We start from the raw sequence: 19825 nt of genomic DNA on the forward strand, positions 1-19825 counted from the left end.
TTTTTTATTCCTCATTACTGCTGTTCGGCCTACACCTTGTTGTGCTTAATGCTGCTCAATGTCGCTCTCTCGCTCTCAATTAACACGCTCTCACGCGTTTTCGTTGTAAGTGCGCGCTCTCTCTCTCTACTCTCTCGCTTTACGTTTCTTCTTAGCTTGCGCTCGCATTATTCCAAATCAAACTTTAAAAAATAAACAAGAAAATTGTTATTCATGTTTTCAGATTCATCTGAACGCTGCGCTCGTCAAGTTGCCAACAGCTCCAAGTTGCTATTTGCGTGCAGATCGTGTTCGTGGCTATTTAAATAATATTAAATAATTGTGTGAGTTCTTTAAATATGACAATTAAAAGAGCACAAATTTAGCAATTAAGTGATAAGAAAAAAGTGTGCAGTGCTTTAAAAATAAAATGGAATTTTTTGGGCACAATTATAATTAAATAAACAAATTAAAAATGAATTGTAGTGATACAGTAATAAGACAAAAAGTGATAACAACAAAAGACAAACAAAATTTGAGTATAGACAACTACTTATCACATTACTTAAGCTAACTAAAAGCTATGACTGTGTATTATATTACTTAAACTGAAACCGCAAATCAGCTAAACAAATTTATTTATATAAAAATACTATAATAAAATAAACTTGTCTTCAATAGCAAAATGTCAACGATGCTCGCCTATGTTGTGTTAATCGCTGCTCTAGCGAATGTCTTATCAGGTAAATAGACAAATTTTAAAGATTTAATTATACTTATAAACAAACAAAACTATTTTGAGCATGTCTGCTTGATAATTAAGTGGTAACTGGTACGAGTGTGAGACAACAAATTAACTGAAAATTAGTTACAAAATAAAGTAAAGCTGCGCGCTCGTGTGGAAAGCATAATTAACTATGTTTTTTTTATTAACTGCTGATTTTATTGGCAGCCAAGCAGCAAGTCAATTAAATTAAATAGAGTGTGAGCATATAAAACTCCCATGAGCTCAACTTCCTGCATTTGACTGGCTTAACAGTCACTTAGAGTTCAGCCCACACGACTTTTATACAAATTCCTTGCTCAATGAAGCCATTTAGTGTTAATCAGTTGCGCTTTACTTTATTACTTTACTTTATTATATAGTTACTGCTGTTACTGTTTGCCTTTTGTAATTGGCTTTATCATTAGCGTACAGTTGGCAACTGCGCTGCAAGTTCAAGTTCGTTTTCGTACGTTGAAATGAAAAATGTAAAATGCAAATTTCTGAAACTCAATTTCAAATGTCAAGTTGCAAACTTGAGTTACATTCCTTTATGGCATTTGGTTTTTTTTATTGGCGTTGACTTAATTGCCAGCGGGCACTGCGAGTTTTCTTTTGTGCAGGCAGGAAACAAAAGAAAACTTGCCAACATTGTAGCAAATATAAGCTAAAAGATACGCTATAATAATAAAAAAATATTAAGCATACGCAGCGTGCAAATTTAAAACTACAAGCAGTTCAAGTCAAGCATTTACTTAAGTTTAAATGCTATATGCAGTATACGTACTGCATAATATTACACATACGCCCTGTTGTTAGCTAAATGCTCAACATTTAGCATTGCCTGTCAGCCAAGCTGCCATGTATTTTGCATTTTGTTTTTGAGCCTGTACGCTTGAGATACCTAAGTAAATTTTAGGGCAGCCAGCAAGTGTCCAGACCGTAGGCAAAGCCACTTTGCCTGCCTTTGCGTGTCAGCACTCGCAACTGCAGCTACAAATTTCAACTCAAAGTCTATGCAAAGGCAGTTGACATGCAATTATTTAGCTTTCACTTACTTAGTGCAGTCTGTTCGGCCGTCAGTTCTGCTGTTGGGCTAATAAAATAATTTGCTGTCAAAATGTCTTGGAGCCTTTGAAAAGGGCAACGCGCGTGGCATTCTTCCTTGTCATTGATTAATCGCCTACTATATTTGATCTATAATTTATGCAGTCGATGCCATACGCTGTCATCAGTGCAATTCGCACGAGAATCCGGACTGTGGCAGCCTCCTGGTCAACACGCCACGTGCCCAGCGCGATAAGCAATATTTGCGTGAATGCGCCCCCAAAGGCAATAGCGAAGTCTTTTGCCGCAAAACCGTCATCGAGCTGAATGTGCAGAAGGAGCATCGCATTGAGCGCAGCTGTGGCTGGATCAAGGAGAAGACTCACAACGCCTGCTTCACTGCCGACAACGAGGGCTACAAGCAAACCATTTGCACCTGCAGCGATGATTCCTGCAATGGCGCCAATCTCATCAATTCCAACACACTGTGGGCAACAACATTTGCACTTTGCGTTGCTCTTTCCAATATGCTGAGATCTTGAAGCAACGAATTTCATTTCACACACACGCACATATACACACACACACACACATACTATGCTAAGCATAATTTTATGTCAACTGCTATGCGCTTAAGTAGTGGTTGTATGTATTTTTATAATAAAAACGCAAAATAAAATCACTATAAAATTAAATATATAAAAATTAAAAATTTTTTAAATGCAATTTATTTTATATTATCTAAAATTTATGTTCCATATGCGCTTTTTAAACAATTTGTGCAATTGTTGCCATAAGCTGATCCGGCTGATCTCCATCATCATCTTTGTCGGTTTCTTGGCATTAAAAAAATTTCAACAGTGAGTCAAATATTAATTTAAAAGCTAATAAATTAAAATGCATTTTCATTAACATTTGATTAATGAAGATTAATGAAATAAACGAACCTCTATTCGTAGCATTGGTTATAGTTATAGCTCTCAAGAAAAGTCAAGCACTTCTTTTGTTCTAAATTATCTCGCTGCACATGGAGCCGCTCTCTGAATAACAAAGCAGCGACGCTAACGTTCAGCTGCTGCAGCGCAAGCGATCGACGCGAGCAGCGCTGCCGGCGCTAGCATAACGCAAGCCATTACTGCACATTGAGTCAGTCTCTCAGCAACAAAGCAGCGACGTTTGCGCTCAATTGCAGCAGCACCATTACTGTTGCTCACGCTCTCTGAGTGACTAGCGCGCCCTCTCTCGTTCCCTCTCGCTTTTGTGTGCGCTGGAACTGTGATCAATGTGTGTGTGAGGCTAGCAGCTAAGCCAGCAACTGAGGCCCCAGCCTCGCGTTCTCTGAGTGACTAGCGCGCGCGCTCTCCCTCTCTTGCTCTTCTGTTCTTGCACTTTGATCAATGTGTGTGAGGCTGGGCAGGTAAAGCAGCAAGTGAGGCCGCATGGTAGGTCAGTTGTGCTTGAACTGTTGGCGCTTAGACACGTGTTGACAAGCTGTCAGTGTAATAATAGTAAGTAATGCTAATATAATTAAGATATATTTAATTAAGCTGTTGGTATAATTTGTTAGCAGTTGCATATAATGCAGGTGTTATTTTCTTACTTTAAGTAATCATAAGTATATTAATTAAATTAAGCCTAAGATTGCTCAATTACTTTGTAAGCATATTAACAAAAAGTTACAGCTCTCAAAATTTATATAATTTATATATGTAAACAATTACTTTTTATTATTTTATGCAAAGCTTTTCTTATGTTGCTTTGATTTTTTACAAAATATATATACTAAAATATAAATAATATTAATGTGGCCTGGCCTTTGCTATCTCTGCAAAAATCAATTTATTTATGCGTTGCCTACAATTGCAAATTTATGATTTGACGCACAGCTGTTTGCATAAAGGATAAACTCTGCGCACAAATCGAGCAAGGACACGTCTACATAGCTGCGTCGTCTACTGGTGGCCCCCAGTGCGTTGCTGCCACAATGTCTGCAGAATTGTTTGCTGCCACAGAGCGAACGAAAATAGTTCAAATAAAATATAAACTAATAGCATAAATTTGTTGTTGTTGCTGTTGTTGCTGCTGCTGTTGCGGGTAGCCTGATGACAAGGACAGCTTTAATGCTCTGCACGCATTCGAGCTGCCATGTGGTTGAGTCTTGTTTTCTTTTACTACTGTCGTCGCCAGTTGAAATAATTTTCAACTGTCTTTTGTCTATGAGGGCGCGTGTTGCGGAGATTAGGGTGCGTTTGTCGACTGCCTGGCGCCTGGCGCTCAGCAACAGCATCCGCAGTTTCCTGCTCCCATGTGAGTCAGTCAGTCAGCGGGAAAGACAGAGAGGCAGACAGAGAGACAGACAGACAGTTGTGCTTTTATTTTGCTGGACATTTTGGCGCCAATATCAAATAAAAAAAACATTGATTTTGAATTCAATGCGCATCAGCGCCAAATGTTGTTCTTGTGGTGCGTACATTTGTTTCTCTTTTGCACACACACATACACACAAGTCCTTTGGAGTGTAGCTCAAAGTGTACAAAGTTTGCCAGTGGTAATGATTCTGTTTTATTGCTTGCACTCAGCATTTCCATACTTTAGCTTGATTTGAAATGAATGCTGCACGCATATGACACTGACGCCAAAAAGTATGCAAGCAAATAATGTAAGGCGACAACAAAGTTTTTAATTTTACAAGTTCCAATCATAATTATCTAGGTTTCAATTTGCGACTTGCTGTGAATTGAGTTCAAGTAGTTTCTTTTTATTTAATGTCAACTATAAACTGTCGAAGGTAAAAGAAAATGATTACAAAAATATATCAAATTAAATTTAAAAGTATTAAACAATTAAGTTTTTGTTTTCCTTAAATTTGATAAGCTACAACTTATAAAATTATATCAACTTTTCAAACTAAGCCTTTGGGGATTATTGATTCGACACGTACTCGTTTCCGATTTTAGTCCGCGTGACACGAAGCTCAAACAGTCACGTGTACATCGCTAGTCGCGTGTGATCTGTTTTATTTACATGCATGAGCGTACTCTGTATTTCGATAAGGGGGATACTATGATTGATTATCGTGCTCTCACTATTTATATCGACTAATACTCTTGCTGGCAATATTTATTATCACACTATCAGCAAATGTTATCTCTTAGTGCGAAATATTCTATAATGACTGCGATTCTTTCGCATTACATTCAATGCATGGACTACAGTTGATCATGACGGCGCTTGAATTCAACAACTGTGTGCAACTTAAGGATAACGAGGTTACAAGATAAAGTTTATAGTATACGTAAATTGATTAACATATATATTTTCTTAAGCCTCTTGGCAGTGGTAACTTTGGCACAGTATACAAGGCAAGCTGGCTAAATGATAATGCTGAGCAAACGATTGCAGTTAAGCGATTTAATCATATAGCCGAAGAAAACATTGCAAGTCTTAGCAGTGCAGTGAAATTAATGCAGCAAGTAAAACATGAGCATATTATAGCAATATATGGTCTAAACATAGATAATGAACAACGCACTTTGCTATTGATGGAATACGCTGAGAATGGTTCACTTTATAATTATATATATGCTGATAAGCGTGACTATAATCAAGAGTTGGCGCTGCATTGGATGTATCAATGTGCAAAGGTAGGCAGCTAAGCAACTTACTTTTGTGCTTACAAGTAATGTGTTTTGTATGCAGGGTTTGGCACATTTGCATGCACTGCAGCCACAAATTATACATGGCGATCTAAAGCCACAAAATATGCTGCTAAGCAATGGATATCGCACGCTCAAGCTGAGCGACTATAGTCAGATTACTGAGCAGGCAACGCATATGACTGCAGCTGTTATAGTATCCAGTTATATGGCACCGGAGGTAAGTACTGCCAACCAACTTAACAACTAACTAACTATAACTTCAACTTAGCTAGCAATACTTGAAAATAGCAGCTACACTGAAAAGTCTGATGTCTATAGCTTTGGCATAGCACTCTGGGAAGTATTGGCACGCAAGCAGCCCTATTATCATCTGAATAATCGCAACTCGCTTGCTATAAAGTATAAAGCAGCTGTGGAAAGTAAGTAGCTCTAGCTTTTGCCAATTTATTATTATTTAATTTGCTTGCAGATGAACGTCCTTGTTTAGCCGATGTCAGCAGCTCGAAATATTTAAAAATGTTAATAGAAAATTGTTGGGATAAGCAGCCGCAGCGACGTCCATCGATGCAGGATCTAGTGCTAAGCATTGGCGCAGGCTCGTTTGAGCTACAGCAGCAAATAGTAAAGTAGCTTGCATATTATATTGTTATAACTATTTTAACTGCTTTTTGTAGCTACTTGGTAGCGGCAGCTTTGGCACAGTGCTTAAGGCCAATTGGCAAACCAGCAATGGACAAATGCTTATCGCTGTGAAACGTTTTCACGATATTGCCGCAGCGGAGAAGATTCATAAAGAAGTGAAGCTTTTATCATTTGTTAATCACGATAATATTGTCAAATTATATGGCACATCAATTGACAATAAATCTGGCACGTTGCTTTTGATGGAATACGCTGAGAATGGTTCGCTCCACGATTATTTGCATAAAAGTGAGCTTACTTGCTCTACCAAAACTGCTCTCAATTGGATGTACCAGTGTGCTACGGTAAGTTCTATGTCGCTGTATAGTTTTTTTTTTTATTAACTTATAACCTTAGGGTCTTGAGTATCTGCACGCACAGACGCCCAAAGTTATACATCGCGATCTGAAAACCCACAATCTGTTGCTCACCAATAAGTATCGAACTTTGAAAATTTGTGATTTCGGCACGGTGACAGAAATGGCAACAAGAATGACGGCTGAGGTTGGCACAGCTTATTATATGGCGCCAGAGGTTGGTACATGAAAGATAAAATATCTAAAAATCGAATTTTTCGCAAATCAATTAACTTGCTTCATTATTGCGTCTATATCAAGAAATTCTTCTTTTATGAATCCTTTTCCTATTCTTTTCCCACACAATCCCACTTCCTCTAAGACTTAAGTAGTCGGAATGGAAATTCTCCTGCCGACTCGGAATTTCTACTTCCATCATTATTCTTTTCCATTGAATCCAGCTTCCTCTTCCTATTCTTAGCCCACACAATCACTTCCTCTACGGCTTGAGTGCTCGGAATTCTACTGCCGATTCTGATTTTCTACTTCGCTACTCTTTTCGGAGAAGGCAATAATTATATGTGCAAACACTTATCAAATTTTTATGCATTCTCAGGTGGCATACTTAAAGCAAAACAATAACTATACTGAAAAGTGTGATATTTATAGTTTTGGAATTGTACTCTGGGAGGTACTGACAAGAAGAAAACCGTTTTATCACTTGCCCAATTCAAATTCTATTTCTATAATATACAATGTTGTTATTGATGGTAAATAAGTTTGAACCTAAGCCTAGCAATAGTTAACTAGCTGTATTACAGATGCGCGTCCACTATTGGATGATGTAAAAATCGAAACGGATACGGATTATATGAGAGGCTTACTTGGCTTTTGTTGGCATAAGCAGCCAGAGTTACGACCGACAGCGTCTGTGCTTAAACTAGCGCTCGATCTTTATCCGCATAATGTGGACAACGAACAACTAAAATTAATGTACAATATGGATTTTAATAGAGTCAAATATGCAGCAACGGATGTAAGTAACTATATTCCTTTAATTCATTATATCATAATTAAACAACTTGCAGCTAATTGGCAGCGGTAACTTTGGTAATGTTTATAAAGCCAAGTGGAAAACGGATATGGGCGAAATGACAATTGCAGTAAAGCAATTTCATAAAAATGAGCAGCCGCCTGAAAAATTTAATGCTAACATTAATCTGGAGCTTAAACAATTGGAAGCTGTTAGCTGTGAGCATATATTAAAATTATATGGCACAACAATTGATGCAACAGCAGCGACAGTTTTGCTAATGGAATATGCTGAAAATGGTTCATTATATAAATATATACACGAGGAACAACGGGAATACTCATATAAAACAGCACTTGATTGGATTTGCCAGTGCGCAACGGTAATACTGCAAAAAAAAATGTGCACAGCTGCTAATTCTTATGCTTCTTTTATATAGGGACTGGATTATTTACACAACTTGCAGCCCATAATATTACATTGTAATTTAAAAACTCAAAATTTGCTACTTAGCAACTCATATCGTACTTTGAAAATTTCTGATTGTGGCAGCCTTACGGATATGACAAGATTTGCAGTAACTATAGATACAGCCAGCTATATAGCACCGGAAGTTTGTATACTGCTGATCGTTAAACTAAGCGTATACTTAATACTATTTATTTACAGTTAGCACTTGCTAAGCACAAAACTTTTACACAAAAATGTGATGTGTATAGCTTTGGAATTGTGTTTTGGGAGCTAATGTCGCATAAGAAACCCTTTTATGATTTGGCTGATCAGAGCGCTTTAAGCATTATGTACAAGGCCGCAATTGAAGGTGCGTGCGAAACAAATTTAATTTATATACTTAATTGTTTTTTAACAAATTTTAGATGTACGTCCGTCGCTAGATGATATTAAGCAATACAGAATTAGAAGTCACATTAAGCATATCATAAATCAATGTTGGACGAAAGATCCAAATTGTCGACAAGAAATTACGAAAGTTAAAGATTACCTTAATGTGCTAAGAAAATGGTATCACTAAACAAATTTATATGTATATTTTAATGTATGTACTGTACGCTTATCAATTGATCGTTGAACATTAAATGTTAATTAACAGACTGTTAAGCTAAAGCTTTTTTAATCACTTGGAGCTGTTGCTGTATCAGTTAGTAAAAGAATGAATCAGTTTGCTGCCAGTAGTCAAAGAATAACATACATTAATAATGGATTTTGTAGACAATGTGCACAAAAAGAATATAACTATAGAAAAAGTAATTTAAATGCAGCTAAACAGCAGCAATATATTGACTAATAACTGAACTATACAGAAAATAGGTTACGGTTCATTTGGTGATGTCTTTAAAGCGATTTGGGGACAACGCATTGTAGCTGTTAAATCTATTGATTATCATGATGAGAAAACAAAGCAGAAAGTAGATAAGGAAGTAAAACACCTATCGACTGTTTGCCATGAAAATATTATAAGATTATACGGCGTTAGCCTTGACGCGCAGGCTCAAAAAACTCTTTTAATAATGGAATATGCTGAGAATGGTTCGTTATATGATTATTTACATAACAGCCAACGTAGCGTTGCATATGATGGTTTACTTAACTGGATGCTACAGTTGGCCAAGGTATTGTATGAAAATTCATTTTTTTATTGTGGCACTTGAAAATAAAGTTGTTTATTTAAAGGGCTTGGCATATTTGCATGGCAGAGAACCAAAAATTATGCATCGCGATGTTAAGACTAAGAATATGGTGCTCACCAATCAATGTCTTACATTAAAGATTTGTGATTTTGGTTTGGTTAGGGCAGTAGCCACGAATAATACCCGTGAAGTTGGCACTATAGCATATCAAGCACCAGAACTCGCGTCTGTAAGTAGCAGCGTTTGCTTTTATTAAATTTTTATATAACATTTTTTTGACTAGACAACTAGTTACGATGAAAAGTGCGATGTTTATAGCTTTGGTATAGTGCTATGGGAAGTAATGTCTAGAAAGCAGCCATTTAAAGATCTTAATGCTCTTACCATCATAAATTTAGTTAATAATGAACGTAAGTAATATATAAAAATTATGAAATGATTTTTAACCCCCATGTATTTATAGTGAAGCGTCCGGATATAGCTGAAGTCAAGCCTTATAAAAACTCAGGCCACATAAGAGAATTGATAAAGCTGTGTTGGCAACAGGATCCTTCGAAACGTCCCAGCATGAAGGGCCTGGCATTTATTTTAAGCATTGATCCACAATCTTGTCCGCAAGATTTAATACTTAAGCTCAAATATTTACCACCAGCTGACATTGCGTATTATCCGCAAGAAAAACATTAAAATATTTTATTTATGTATATTACTGTTTTATTTAACTAACGACTGAATCAAAGTTTCAGCATAATCAAAAAAAATGTGTCAAGTTGTAAAAATCGAAAGCAGTCGTAACGCTGCTGACCTTTGCCAACCGGAAACGGAAACGTGCGTAAACATACTTAATTATGCGCTGTCGTAGCTACGAATGTTGCCTTAACATGCAACGAATGAAAATTACAATACGCAGCCAACATAGCTAAAACAATTATGACATCAATAGCAGGGACGCGCACGTCATCAAGTATACGTCACGTATACGTTTCAATAAGCTGCAGTAGTCGTATATAATTTAATTAATTGCCAAAATATTTGAATGCATTTAGTCATTAGTTAATTAATTGATTGTGAAAATAATAATTTTCGGCATTTCCGCTGTTGTTTCTGTAACTGACCATTGCTAACTGATAACATAGCAGTCAACAAAGCTTTTTGTTGTCTTATCTTACGTAGACAAGAACTTCGATTTCCAAGAATTGCAATTAGTCTTGCTGAAACGCTAGAAAATGCAACAAGCCGGCACAGTTGACCCTAAGGACATTGCATTGAAACAAGTAGCACAAACTTATATTGTAATGTAACTTATATTGTAAGAATAATTGCTTACAGGTGCTTGGCTATGGCAGCTTTGGCACTGTGCATTGCGCTAGCTGGAGCAGCAACAATGAAGTCAAAATAATTGCAGTCAAGCGCTTTCATCAATGCGATAATAAAGCGCATGAGCAAATCAACAAGGAGGTCAAACTTTTAGCCTGCGCTCAGCATGAGAATATTATAAAGTTATATGGCATTAGTTTGGATGTCGAACGCCGCGCACTGCTGCTAATGGAATATGCCGAAAATGGTTCGCTCTACAAGTTTCTGCATGAATCGGGGCCAGGACCACGTTACTCCAAGCGCCAAACGCTTAATTGGATGCAACAGTGTGCCAAGGTATATCACTTAACATTTAAGCGTTTGTTTTATTTAAACTAAACTTATGCAGGGACTAAGCTATTTGCATGCCATGCAACCCAAAGTTATACATCGAGATCTGAAGACGCAAAACTTGTTGCTGACCAATGCATATCGCAGTTTGAAGATCTGTGACTTTGGCACTGTTACAGAGCTGGCTACGCTGATGACAACCATGACAGGCACAGCCAACTATATGGCACCAGAGGTAATACATAATTTGTATTAATAGTTATTAAATTTAATGCCTGTCATATCAGGTTGCTTACAATCAGCAAAGCTTAACCTATAGCGAAAAGTGCGATGTCTACAGCTTTGGCATTGTGCTCTGGGAGTCAATGTCCCGAAAGAAGCCTTACTATCATCTGGAAAACAAGAATCCACTTGCCATTGTCTTCAAAGCGCATGAGGGTGCGTGTCTAAGTCTGCATATCATTTGACTTATATTTATATTTTATAAAATTCCTAGGTGAGCGTCCAATTTTGTCGGATATCAAGCAATCGAGCTATGCTAATTTGCTTAAAACATTAATTACATCTTGCTGGGCTCAGAATCCAGCGCAGCGGCCAACTATGCAGCATTTAGTAGAGGCGCTTAAAATTAATACCGACGGCATGCTGCGTGCTTGTTTTAGTTTTACCTAAAAGCAAAAGATTTAAATGTGTTTAAAACTATTTTATTTAAGCTAAGCTGCAGCTTTATGCTGTCTGCTGTATAAAAATTATGTACACGGTAAGAAATTACGCATAAATAGCGCAAATTTGTTACAAAGCTTTAACTTTTAATTCGTATCAAGCATGAACTACTTTACAGCTCAAATTTAATGCCAAGTGTAATCTAATAATATATAACATTTGCATATATAGTTTTGCAATAAATGCTATATTTGTTGCTAATTAGCTGTAGTATATGTTTTAGTACTTACTTAAGCTTATTCATTAGCAGCAGAACAACAAACAATACGCTAAGTTCTTTTAAGAATTTGAAGTAAGTCAATTTAATACAAGATACGCACTTGTATTTGCTTTATTTTTAATTCTTTTGATTTTTATTTAGTTCCAACAAGCTTGCTGTTACCGCTGGGGCAACTTAATCTAGTTATATATAAGGAAAACAATAACAAAATGATCAAATGAGTCTATACATATACTAACTATATAATATCATACATTTTACTACAATATACATACAATTATTTACATTTAAGTGATGACCCTTTTAGGGAGGTCAACTGGATGGCATCTTTTTAAGCGTCTTCTCGTTGGTTGCGCTTTTAGTTGCCTGGCTAGAGCATTTGAGTGGTCACCGAGGCGTTCCACATATCTGGTTGCCAAAATTTTGCAGTACGTCTCCAATCATTGGCACTTTTACATTTTTTTCGATGTCTCTGTTGCGAACATACCACGGAACGTCGGAAATTTTCCTCAGGATCTGCACTTGGGCTACCTTTATTTTGTTTAAGTTGCTTAAGTTGCTTTATGCTTAATTTATACGTACTGCTGTTTTTTTTCAGTGTACAGCTAATATAGAAACGCCTACGCTCTTTGCACATTGCATACAAGCGAACCCATTAGCCAAACACTTGGCAGCCAGTCGAATTTCAATTTCAGTTTCATACACTCACTTAAGATCGGGCAGCGTTGATTGGGTAAATCTCTATCAGTGCTGCCAAGTATTTTTCAAAAAAGTAGCTTTAAAAAAATACTTCAAAAACTATACACAAATTAACTAAAAAGACGACAGATGCTGTTTGTTTTTTTCCAGATAAGCCGCTTCAAATATTGACAGATCTGTCTAGAAAAACGCTAAATTGGCAGCGCTGTGCTCTCTCTCTCTCTCGCGCTCTCGATCGCACCTAAATGAGCAGCAAAGTGTTCGCGCTCTTTTGTATGCTTTCTATAATTCAACTTACTAACAAGCAAGTTAGTGTATTAACTTATGCAGCTTGTTTTCTTATTTGCATTTATTTTATTTTTTTTTGCATGTCTGTTTTGATGCCAGGGCCGTGACCTATACCAATCAGAGAGCGCATTGTTTATGATAAATTGAAATGCTTGGCTCGAAAGCATTTTAAAATGCCATAAATATGCGCCCACGCCCGAGGTCAGCGGAAGAGCAAGAGGATGTTGCTGAGCGCTCCTGGGCGCCACTAATTGCAGCGCATTGTTGCAGCTCCCCAGGCGCTGCAGCTCATATTTCATATCAGCAACTGCTGCAATTGTTTTTTATATGCATATATAATTTCATAGGAGTAGCGTGCTCGGAACTTGAACTAAATTAAATTACATTTGTGCAAAAGGCGCGTCCATTGGAAGCTGCATTGTGTATAATTTGAATACATTTTATATACATAGAAAATAAGCATTTTTTTAAAATTTTTTGCTTAAAGGCATGTGGGAGCCAAGAGGTTATCACTGTCATAGCCACTCGAGCGTTCAACCTACGCAGTAACGCAGCGACTGTATGTGTGTGTGTGTGTGTGAGTCTAAGACTATGTCAGCAAGAAGAGCGCCGCACCCTACGTTCGTTTTTTTCGTTTTGCTATTTGTTACTGTTCGTCTCGTTGCCTCGTGTCGTTGCCAATGACGTCGTCCTTGTCGTCCTTTTTTTTTTTAGTGTGTGGCAGCACAATTTCCTACTTTCAGTTTACAGTTAGCCAGCGGCAGCGTCGGTTGCAAACGTTTCAAGCACGCACGAGCTTTTCAATATACAAAACAGCAAATAAATAAATAAAGTGCCTACAAAATTAATAAAACAAAAATTTGTGCATAAGCAAATTAATATATTTTATAGTAGAAATTGCAATTTAACAAAATGTGCCACAGTTGGAAACGCTGCTCACTCATTTTATTGCTGCTGCAATTGCTCTGCTATATATCAAAAGGTGTGTGTGTGTGTGTGTGTGTTGTTGTTGTGCTTGTGGTTTGTGCATTAAAAAGCAATTTCAATTTTCAACAGGCAGCTCCATACAATGCTTCGTTTGCGACTCCAGCGATAATCCCGGCTGTGCTGATCTCAGCGCCAATGGCAGCATTGTGCCCGAGGTAAATAATTTTAAGCTGTCCCAGTTACTTGCCACTTAACCTTTTGCAACACACACAAAGAACTTGCGGTACACTAATCAGGCACGGGTTGACCTTAATCAGTGTTTCAGTCAGTCAGTTAGTCAGTTAGTACCTCAGACACAAATTAAAAGCACATAGCACATAAATACTTAAAACGCCGTCGGTCCAATCGCAGTCAAACGGAAGCGGATACGGAAATGTGCTACGTCGTCGCTGTTGTTGTCCCTAAGTGAAATGTGTTAGCATTTATTATTAGCAAAAAATTCCAAAAATAAACCTCCATAGCATTTATAATATTATATATTTTATTTATACATTATAATATGTGCAGAAATTATTGTTTTTATTCAACATAAAACATGCTAAACAGCAAATCTTAAACAAAATCTATTTTCGAATTGTTATTTCATTAAATTTTTTAGTTATAATAGATTCTAGTGTTCAGCAGTTATGCAATGCTACATTTTATTTATAATTAATTTATTAAAGTTATTATATCAAAAAAGCTTAAGCAGCAATAACGACTTTAACTTTTGTTATAAGTTCAACGCATTGCAAGCGTTCGCTCAAAAGTATGCTACGAAAATTTAATTTACAGTTGCGTCCAATTAATGCAAACAGCTAAAAGAAAGTTAATAAAGTTAATATATTATACTGATTTTTAGCTTCTAGTCATTTATAATTTATTTTTGCAGTCTATATATTTATTCTTAAGTAATATTTAATTTGAAATAATTTGCTTAATTCTTGCTTGTAATATTATAATTTTCTTTTTGCGTCCACATTAAATATGCAAATAAATAAAAACATAAATTTATAAAATTGAGACTATACTTTAATATTAATATTGTTTTTAAAGCTAGACATTAAAACTTAAAAATTTAAGACTTAGCTGAGATAAATTAGACAGATAAATTAATAAAATTGAGGCTATACTTTAATATCAATAATTTGTTTAAAGCTAGGCATGCATTTTTTAAATATTTATAGCTTAGTTGCAAATTATACAAGAATTAGTCAAGTTAATAATTTTGTCATATATAATTGGAACTCAATTTCTATTCTACTGCAACTTTAACTACATTTCAATTGATATTTATAGCTATATTCAATTAAGTGAAAGCTTATAAATAGTTAAGCGCTAGCGTTGCACTAACTTAAAAGTGCGCATACTTTTGTATTTAGTCACATTGATTGCTAATATGTAATGCAATCTAAGCTATAAATGCTTAAAAGAAAGTACAATTTATATATGAGCAAAAGTAAGCGCATTAGCAGATAAAAGAATTCCACTTAACTGGGCACAAATATACAGACATATATAACTAAGCAAGTGCCTGCCACATTTCTGGGCCAGCTCGAGTGGGGCTGACTGGGCGTGTATTGACCTGTGGGCAAGGCCGTTGCCTGTTATCGTTATATAGACGATATTGTAGGCATGTCGTTGCTTGCTTGTTGCATTGATAAGATAAACTTACAGTTATTGCTGCAATTACAAAAGTAATGAAGCGGGCAGCAACTGAAGTGGGGGGTGGATCAATCATTAGCCATTGTATTGAAGTTTTGTTCAATATTTGCCAACAACTTAACTAATACGTGGAATTGCTACTTTTATATAGAACTGCACGCTGGCCAAAATGAAGTCACTGGACACATGGCTATTCGACTTGAACAAGTTCTCGTACTTTGACAATGGGGCCAACAAGGTGCCGCTTATGAATTGCCAAAAGGTCGTAGCCAGAGATCGTAAGTAATGACGAGCCAGTATTTTTCAGTAGCTACATTGTTGTGCTGCTTTGTTTGTTAGCTGATTCCAGAAAATTGGTCACGGCACGCTTCTGCCAGCTGGACACGGGCGATTCGGATGCGTGCGAAATTTTGCGCACCAAGCTGCACATAAGCAACGATGGACAACGTCAGGGGCAGCGCCAGCGTGAGCGAGAGCGACGCAAGGGCTATGGCCAGGAGGCAGCTGAGCCGGAGTCGGAGGAGGATGAATTCTTCTGTGGCATTTGCAAGGAGGATCGCTGCAATAGCGCAGCAACTGCTAAGCTAGCATTGAGTTCATTTGTGGGTTTGTTGTTGCTGCTGCTGCTGCGCTGCTGAAGCGCTGTGTGGCATGTTGCAAGCACTGACTGCAACATTGTTTGCATTTAGTTTGAGTTACACGTTAACGTTTAACGTTTTACTGTTTACTTTGTAAATATTCGAGTGGCCATTGAGCGACAGAAAAATGAAAATACTAAAGCGAATACTGAAACCTCCGCGACCAGCAACAGCAACAACACACCCTAACCCAAGCCACCAATAAAGCATTAAAAACAACAAGAGGAAAAAAAGCAAAGCTCTAGATATAAGTTACAGCAAACACACACACACACACACACACACATACACATATTTACTGTTATGCACAGTGGCAATCGCTTTGAGTGTAAGCAAATATGCGAATTTCAATTAGCAAGGCTTAAACCAATTAGCAATTGGTCTATAGCAAAAGTTAATGGCAATTAATTAGGCAGCGAGTGCAAGCAACGAGTAAGTCTCGTTGTTTAGTATTTACTAAATAATGGCTTTATTAAGTTAATCTAATTAATTGTTTGCCTTAAGCAAATATGAAAATAATAAATCACCAAATGCCTTTAATTATATTTTTTATTTACAATAGTTAATATACAGTAAACGCTCGCAAATAAGCAATGCAGCTCAAAATAATTTATGCGTTAGCTTTATTGTTAATTAAACAAATTTTCGTATTTATTTTGCATACAATTTATTTTTATAAAGTAAATGTATTTAAACTAAAGCGAGCGTACTTTACGATGTAACCATGAATTAACTAAGCTACAATATTTAATTTATTTAATTTAAAATTTATTTTTAGCAACAATAGTTATTTCATGGCAGCATATCGTATAACTAACTTAATAGTTTTTGTATTTTTAGATAGAACAGTTCGATGTGTGCTTTGGTAGTTGTTAAAAAAAAATGTTATGCAATAAAATGAAGTAGTTAAAAAATTGAAATATAGTATGCTCTTTATTTTTAATTTTTAATTCAAAGAGCATACAAAACTAAATGTGTTTAAAGTTTAAACTATTAAACAACAAAAGTCAGCAAGTAAATATACAAAAGAGTTTACAAATTGTATATGATTTATAAAATATGCAAAGAAACAATCAACAATAATAATGAAGAAAGCAACAAATGTTAATTAAATGTGCAATTAGCAAAAGCAAAGCAATACAATTAAATGCAAATATAAAAGTTAAACAACCAAAAGTGAGCTTAATTAAGTGCTTATGCCACGCCCACACAAAAGTGCACTTTTGTTAAATGTTAAATTAAATAAAGAATATACAATAAAAGTTGAAAGTGCAGCAATAACAAAAGCAAATGGCGCTATCAATATGTCAATATGTGTAGTACTTAAGCAATATGAGAACAACAATAAAAAAATGAATAAATATAACAATATTTAAATGAAATAAAAAATACATTTTGAAAATGAAACAATGAGTGTTGTTATTATATTTAAAATTGCGCAAAGTAACAAATTCAAAATGAGAATTGCATTGAATTTTTGCTTATTTACCAGAAGAAGAATTTAATATTTTAGAATTAAGAATTTAATATTTTTGGCAGCAACTGGCTGAAAGTTTAGCTGAATGAAAGTGTCTATAAAATAGTTTTTACTGTAGTTTAATGAGAGCTGAACCTAAGTGCTCAAAAAATAGCTTTCAATATCGAGTTTGCACTGTAGTTTGCACATCGAAGTTTGTTTGTCTATTGAGCTCACTTTATAGCGCAAAGTCTTTTATAGTTTCAGCTTTCTGGCCTATAAATGATAAACATGTTAATAACGCACATATTTTGGTTAACAGTTTGAGGCACTTCCTCTGCTTGCTTTTCTTTTCTTTTTGCCAATCAGCGATAATATTTCCATTACTCATGTATATGCTGCGTCGCTTGCTTTTAATTTGAAGACACTTTTGGGCGATGCTATCGGCTTGTTCGCCAAGTTCAAGCAGCAGCGACATAGCATAGCAGCAAATTATTTTAAGATAAAAATAGAGAAATCAGAGGCAAGTGGCAGCTCGTCGATTTGGCCTGCTGACAGTTCAATTTAAATTTTTGGTAGCAACGGCAGCCAACAGCTCCCACCACAAGCTACAAAATTGCGTGCACCTTTGACACGTTCACAGTTTGAAATGCACTGCATGTGGTTGTTGTTATTATTTTGGGGGTTGGGCGTTAGTTCAGGTAAGCAGTCATGTCATAAATCAAGCGCTAATTGTTTAAGCCAAGCGATAAGTTGGGCCTGCCTAATCCCTTGACATGCAATCCGCAGCGCTGCGTTGCTACACATGCGTCGACTGTGATGAGCATTCCCAGGCGCTGCAGGAAGTTTGCAGCGTACCCGCCGGCACATTGGAGCAGCAGCAACAGCCAGCAGCAGCGCCAGCAGCACCAGCACAACAGCCCAGCACAAATACAAATGCAAATACTGTAGCGCCAGTTGTAGCTGCGCCAGCAGCCACGCCTACATCAGCGCCAGCTTCTAAGCCAGTTAAGCCAGCGCCTGCAGCTAGCAGCGATGCGGACGATTATGAAAGCGAGGAAGATGATTCAGCAGCACCAGCTAAACCTGCAGCCAAACCTGGTGCGGCTGCTCCAGCTGCAGCGCCAGCAGCTGCACCAGCGCCAGCATCTGCTGCTGAAAGTGAAAGCGAGGACGAAGACGAGGATGAGGAAGAAGAGGATGAAGATCGACGCAAGCGCCGCGTCAGACAAGCGACAAGCACGCCAAAAGCTTTTTGCTACATAGCAAGCTTAAAAAGTAAGTAAAAGAATTTATTATTAATATTTTATTTTATTTTAAGTTAGACTATAGCAACTTAAGCTAGCAATTGGCTACAGAATTTAAAATGAACTTGCAGCTGAGCAATTTTTATAAACTTTAGCAACTCATATTCGACTTAACTTAATATTAAGAATCATGGACATAGCCAGGGAGTCGAGCTTTGATTATTAATGGGATATATTTTTAAAATTTGCGCATAAATTTAAATTGAATTCAATTGAAATTGAAAATTGAAATTGAATAACTTACACCAATTTTTTTTTATATATCTCTAGAAATTTTATGACTTTTTTATTTCATTTTAACAAACTTTTTGTTACCATTGAGGCAACTTTAGCTAGTTATATATAGCAATAAGAAGAAGATCTCAGCAGAGCTCATACAAATGCTATAAATTATTTGTTTATTTTTGTAACTTGCATTGTGAAAAAATTTGTGGCCCCCCCCTTGAGTAAAGTCTAGCTACGCGCATGTTTTGAAGTATGCAAGCAAAATTTCAGACTAAAAACTTTAGAGATTGACAATGGCAGCTCTGCTAATTATTACAGAACAAGTTTAAGCCATAGGTGCTTAATTTAAAGTTAGGCTTAATTTAAAGTTAAAATTTATATATAGCTGCTGCAGCTTTGCACTAATAAAACTCTATATACTATTTATTTAATTTTGCTAGTAAACGGCACAGAGATTACCAATCGCGGCTGCACTATTGGCAGCATGGAGAGCGCCAATCAATCCGCCGCCTGCAGTTCGCTCTTCAACGGCTGGGAGGTGGTCGGCTGTCATCTGTGCGACGTGAGCGGCTGCAACAAGCCCATGTACACCTCAGTGATTGGAACTTGGAGCAGCAGCAGCAGCAGCAGCAGTCAGCGCTTGTGGCCAAGCATAGCCATTGTAGCTTTAGCTGTTAGCAATTTTATTTAAAAAAACATACTTGTAATAATTGCGTGTTTGCTTTATTTTTGTTTTAAGCGTAATGCGTTGAGCATGAGCGCATCTGAGCTATTTTTGACTAATTGTTGTATTGACGTTTGATAAGCGCGCCAGTGGCGTTTAAATCAAATCAATTACTACAGTGTGACTTCATTTTTAACTAGCTAGCTGACGATAAGCATTGATC

The 19825-nt window shown here is 36.6% G+C and overlaps 5 protein-coding genes across 5 annotated transcripts; all 5 read left to right on the plus strand.

The window, feature by feature from the left end:
- Positions 1 to 223: 223 nt before the first annotated feature.
- On the plus strand, positions 224 to 2468 carry LOC108600776. The gene is made up of 3 exons (XM_017988547.1): positions 224 to 323; positions 661 to 722; positions 1955 to 2468. The coding sequence occupies exons 2-3, from the start codon at positions 665 to 667 to the stop codon at positions 2329 to 2331; spliced, it is 435 nt and encodes a 144-aa protein (XP_017844036.1). The 5' UTR covers positions 224 to 323; positions 661 to 664; the 3' UTR covers positions 2332 to 2468.
- A 2542-nt stretch (positions 2469 to 5010) lies between these two features.
- On the plus strand, positions 5011 to 8559 carry LOC108606520 (dual specificity protein kinase pyk3). Its single transcript, XM_017996736.1, has 13 exons — positions 5011 to 5058; positions 5116 to 5433; positions 5489 to 5665; positions 5717 to 5867; positions 5918 to 6069; positions 6123 to 6434; positions 6487 to 6663; positions 7042 to 7195; positions 7247 to 7461; positions 7514 to 7840; positions 7898 to 8071; positions 8128 to 8278; positions 8334 to 8559. Exons 1-13 carry the CDS (start codon positions 5011 to 5013, stop codon positions 8486 to 8488), a joined length of 2511 nt encoding a protein of 836 aa, XP_017852225.1. The 3' UTR covers positions 8489 to 8559.
- Positions 8560 to 8645: 86 nt separating this feature from the next.
- Positions 8646 to 9791, plus strand: LOC108606589 (mitogen-activated protein kinase kinase kinase 7). The gene is made up of 5 exons (XM_017996866.1): positions 8646 to 8720; positions 8778 to 9086; positions 9148 to 9333; positions 9388 to 9514; positions 9568 to 9791. Exons 1-5 carry the CDS (start codon positions 8673 to 8675, stop codon positions 9789 to 9791), a joined length of 894 nt encoding a protein of 297 aa, XP_017852355.1. The 5' UTR covers positions 8646 to 8672.
- A 3625-nt stretch (positions 9792 to 13416) lies between these two features.
- Positions 13417 to 16540, plus strand: LOC108602419. The gene is made up of 4 exons (XM_017990537.1): positions 13417 to 13663; positions 13738 to 13823; positions 15464 to 15590; positions 15652 to 16540. The coding sequence occupies exons 1-4, from the start codon at positions 13594 to 13596 to the stop codon at positions 15948 to 15950; spliced, it is 582 nt and encodes a 193-aa protein (XP_017846026.1). The 5' UTR covers positions 13417 to 13593; the 3' UTR covers positions 15951 to 16540.
- A 1434-nt stretch (positions 16541 to 17974) lies between these two features.
- On the plus strand, positions 17975 to 19797 carry LOC108602828 (translation initiation factor IF-2). The gene is made up of 3 exons (XM_017991066.1): positions 17975 to 18107; positions 18196 to 18684; positions 19379 to 19797. Exons 1-3 carry the CDS (start codon positions 18056 to 18058, stop codon positions 19627 to 19629), a joined length of 792 nt encoding a protein of 263 aa, XP_017846555.1. The 5' UTR covers positions 17975 to 18055; the 3' UTR covers positions 19630 to 19797.
- Positions 19798 to 19825: the final 28 nt, after the last annotated feature.

This window comes from Drosophila busckii, chromosome 2L (assembly GCF_011750605.1).
Source record: "Drosophila busckii strain San Diego stock center, stock number 13000-0081.31 chromosome 2L, ASM1175060v1, whole genome shotgun sequence".
Lineage (NCBI taxonomy): Eukaryota > Metazoa > Arthropoda > Insecta > Diptera > Drosophilidae > Drosophila > Drosophila busckii.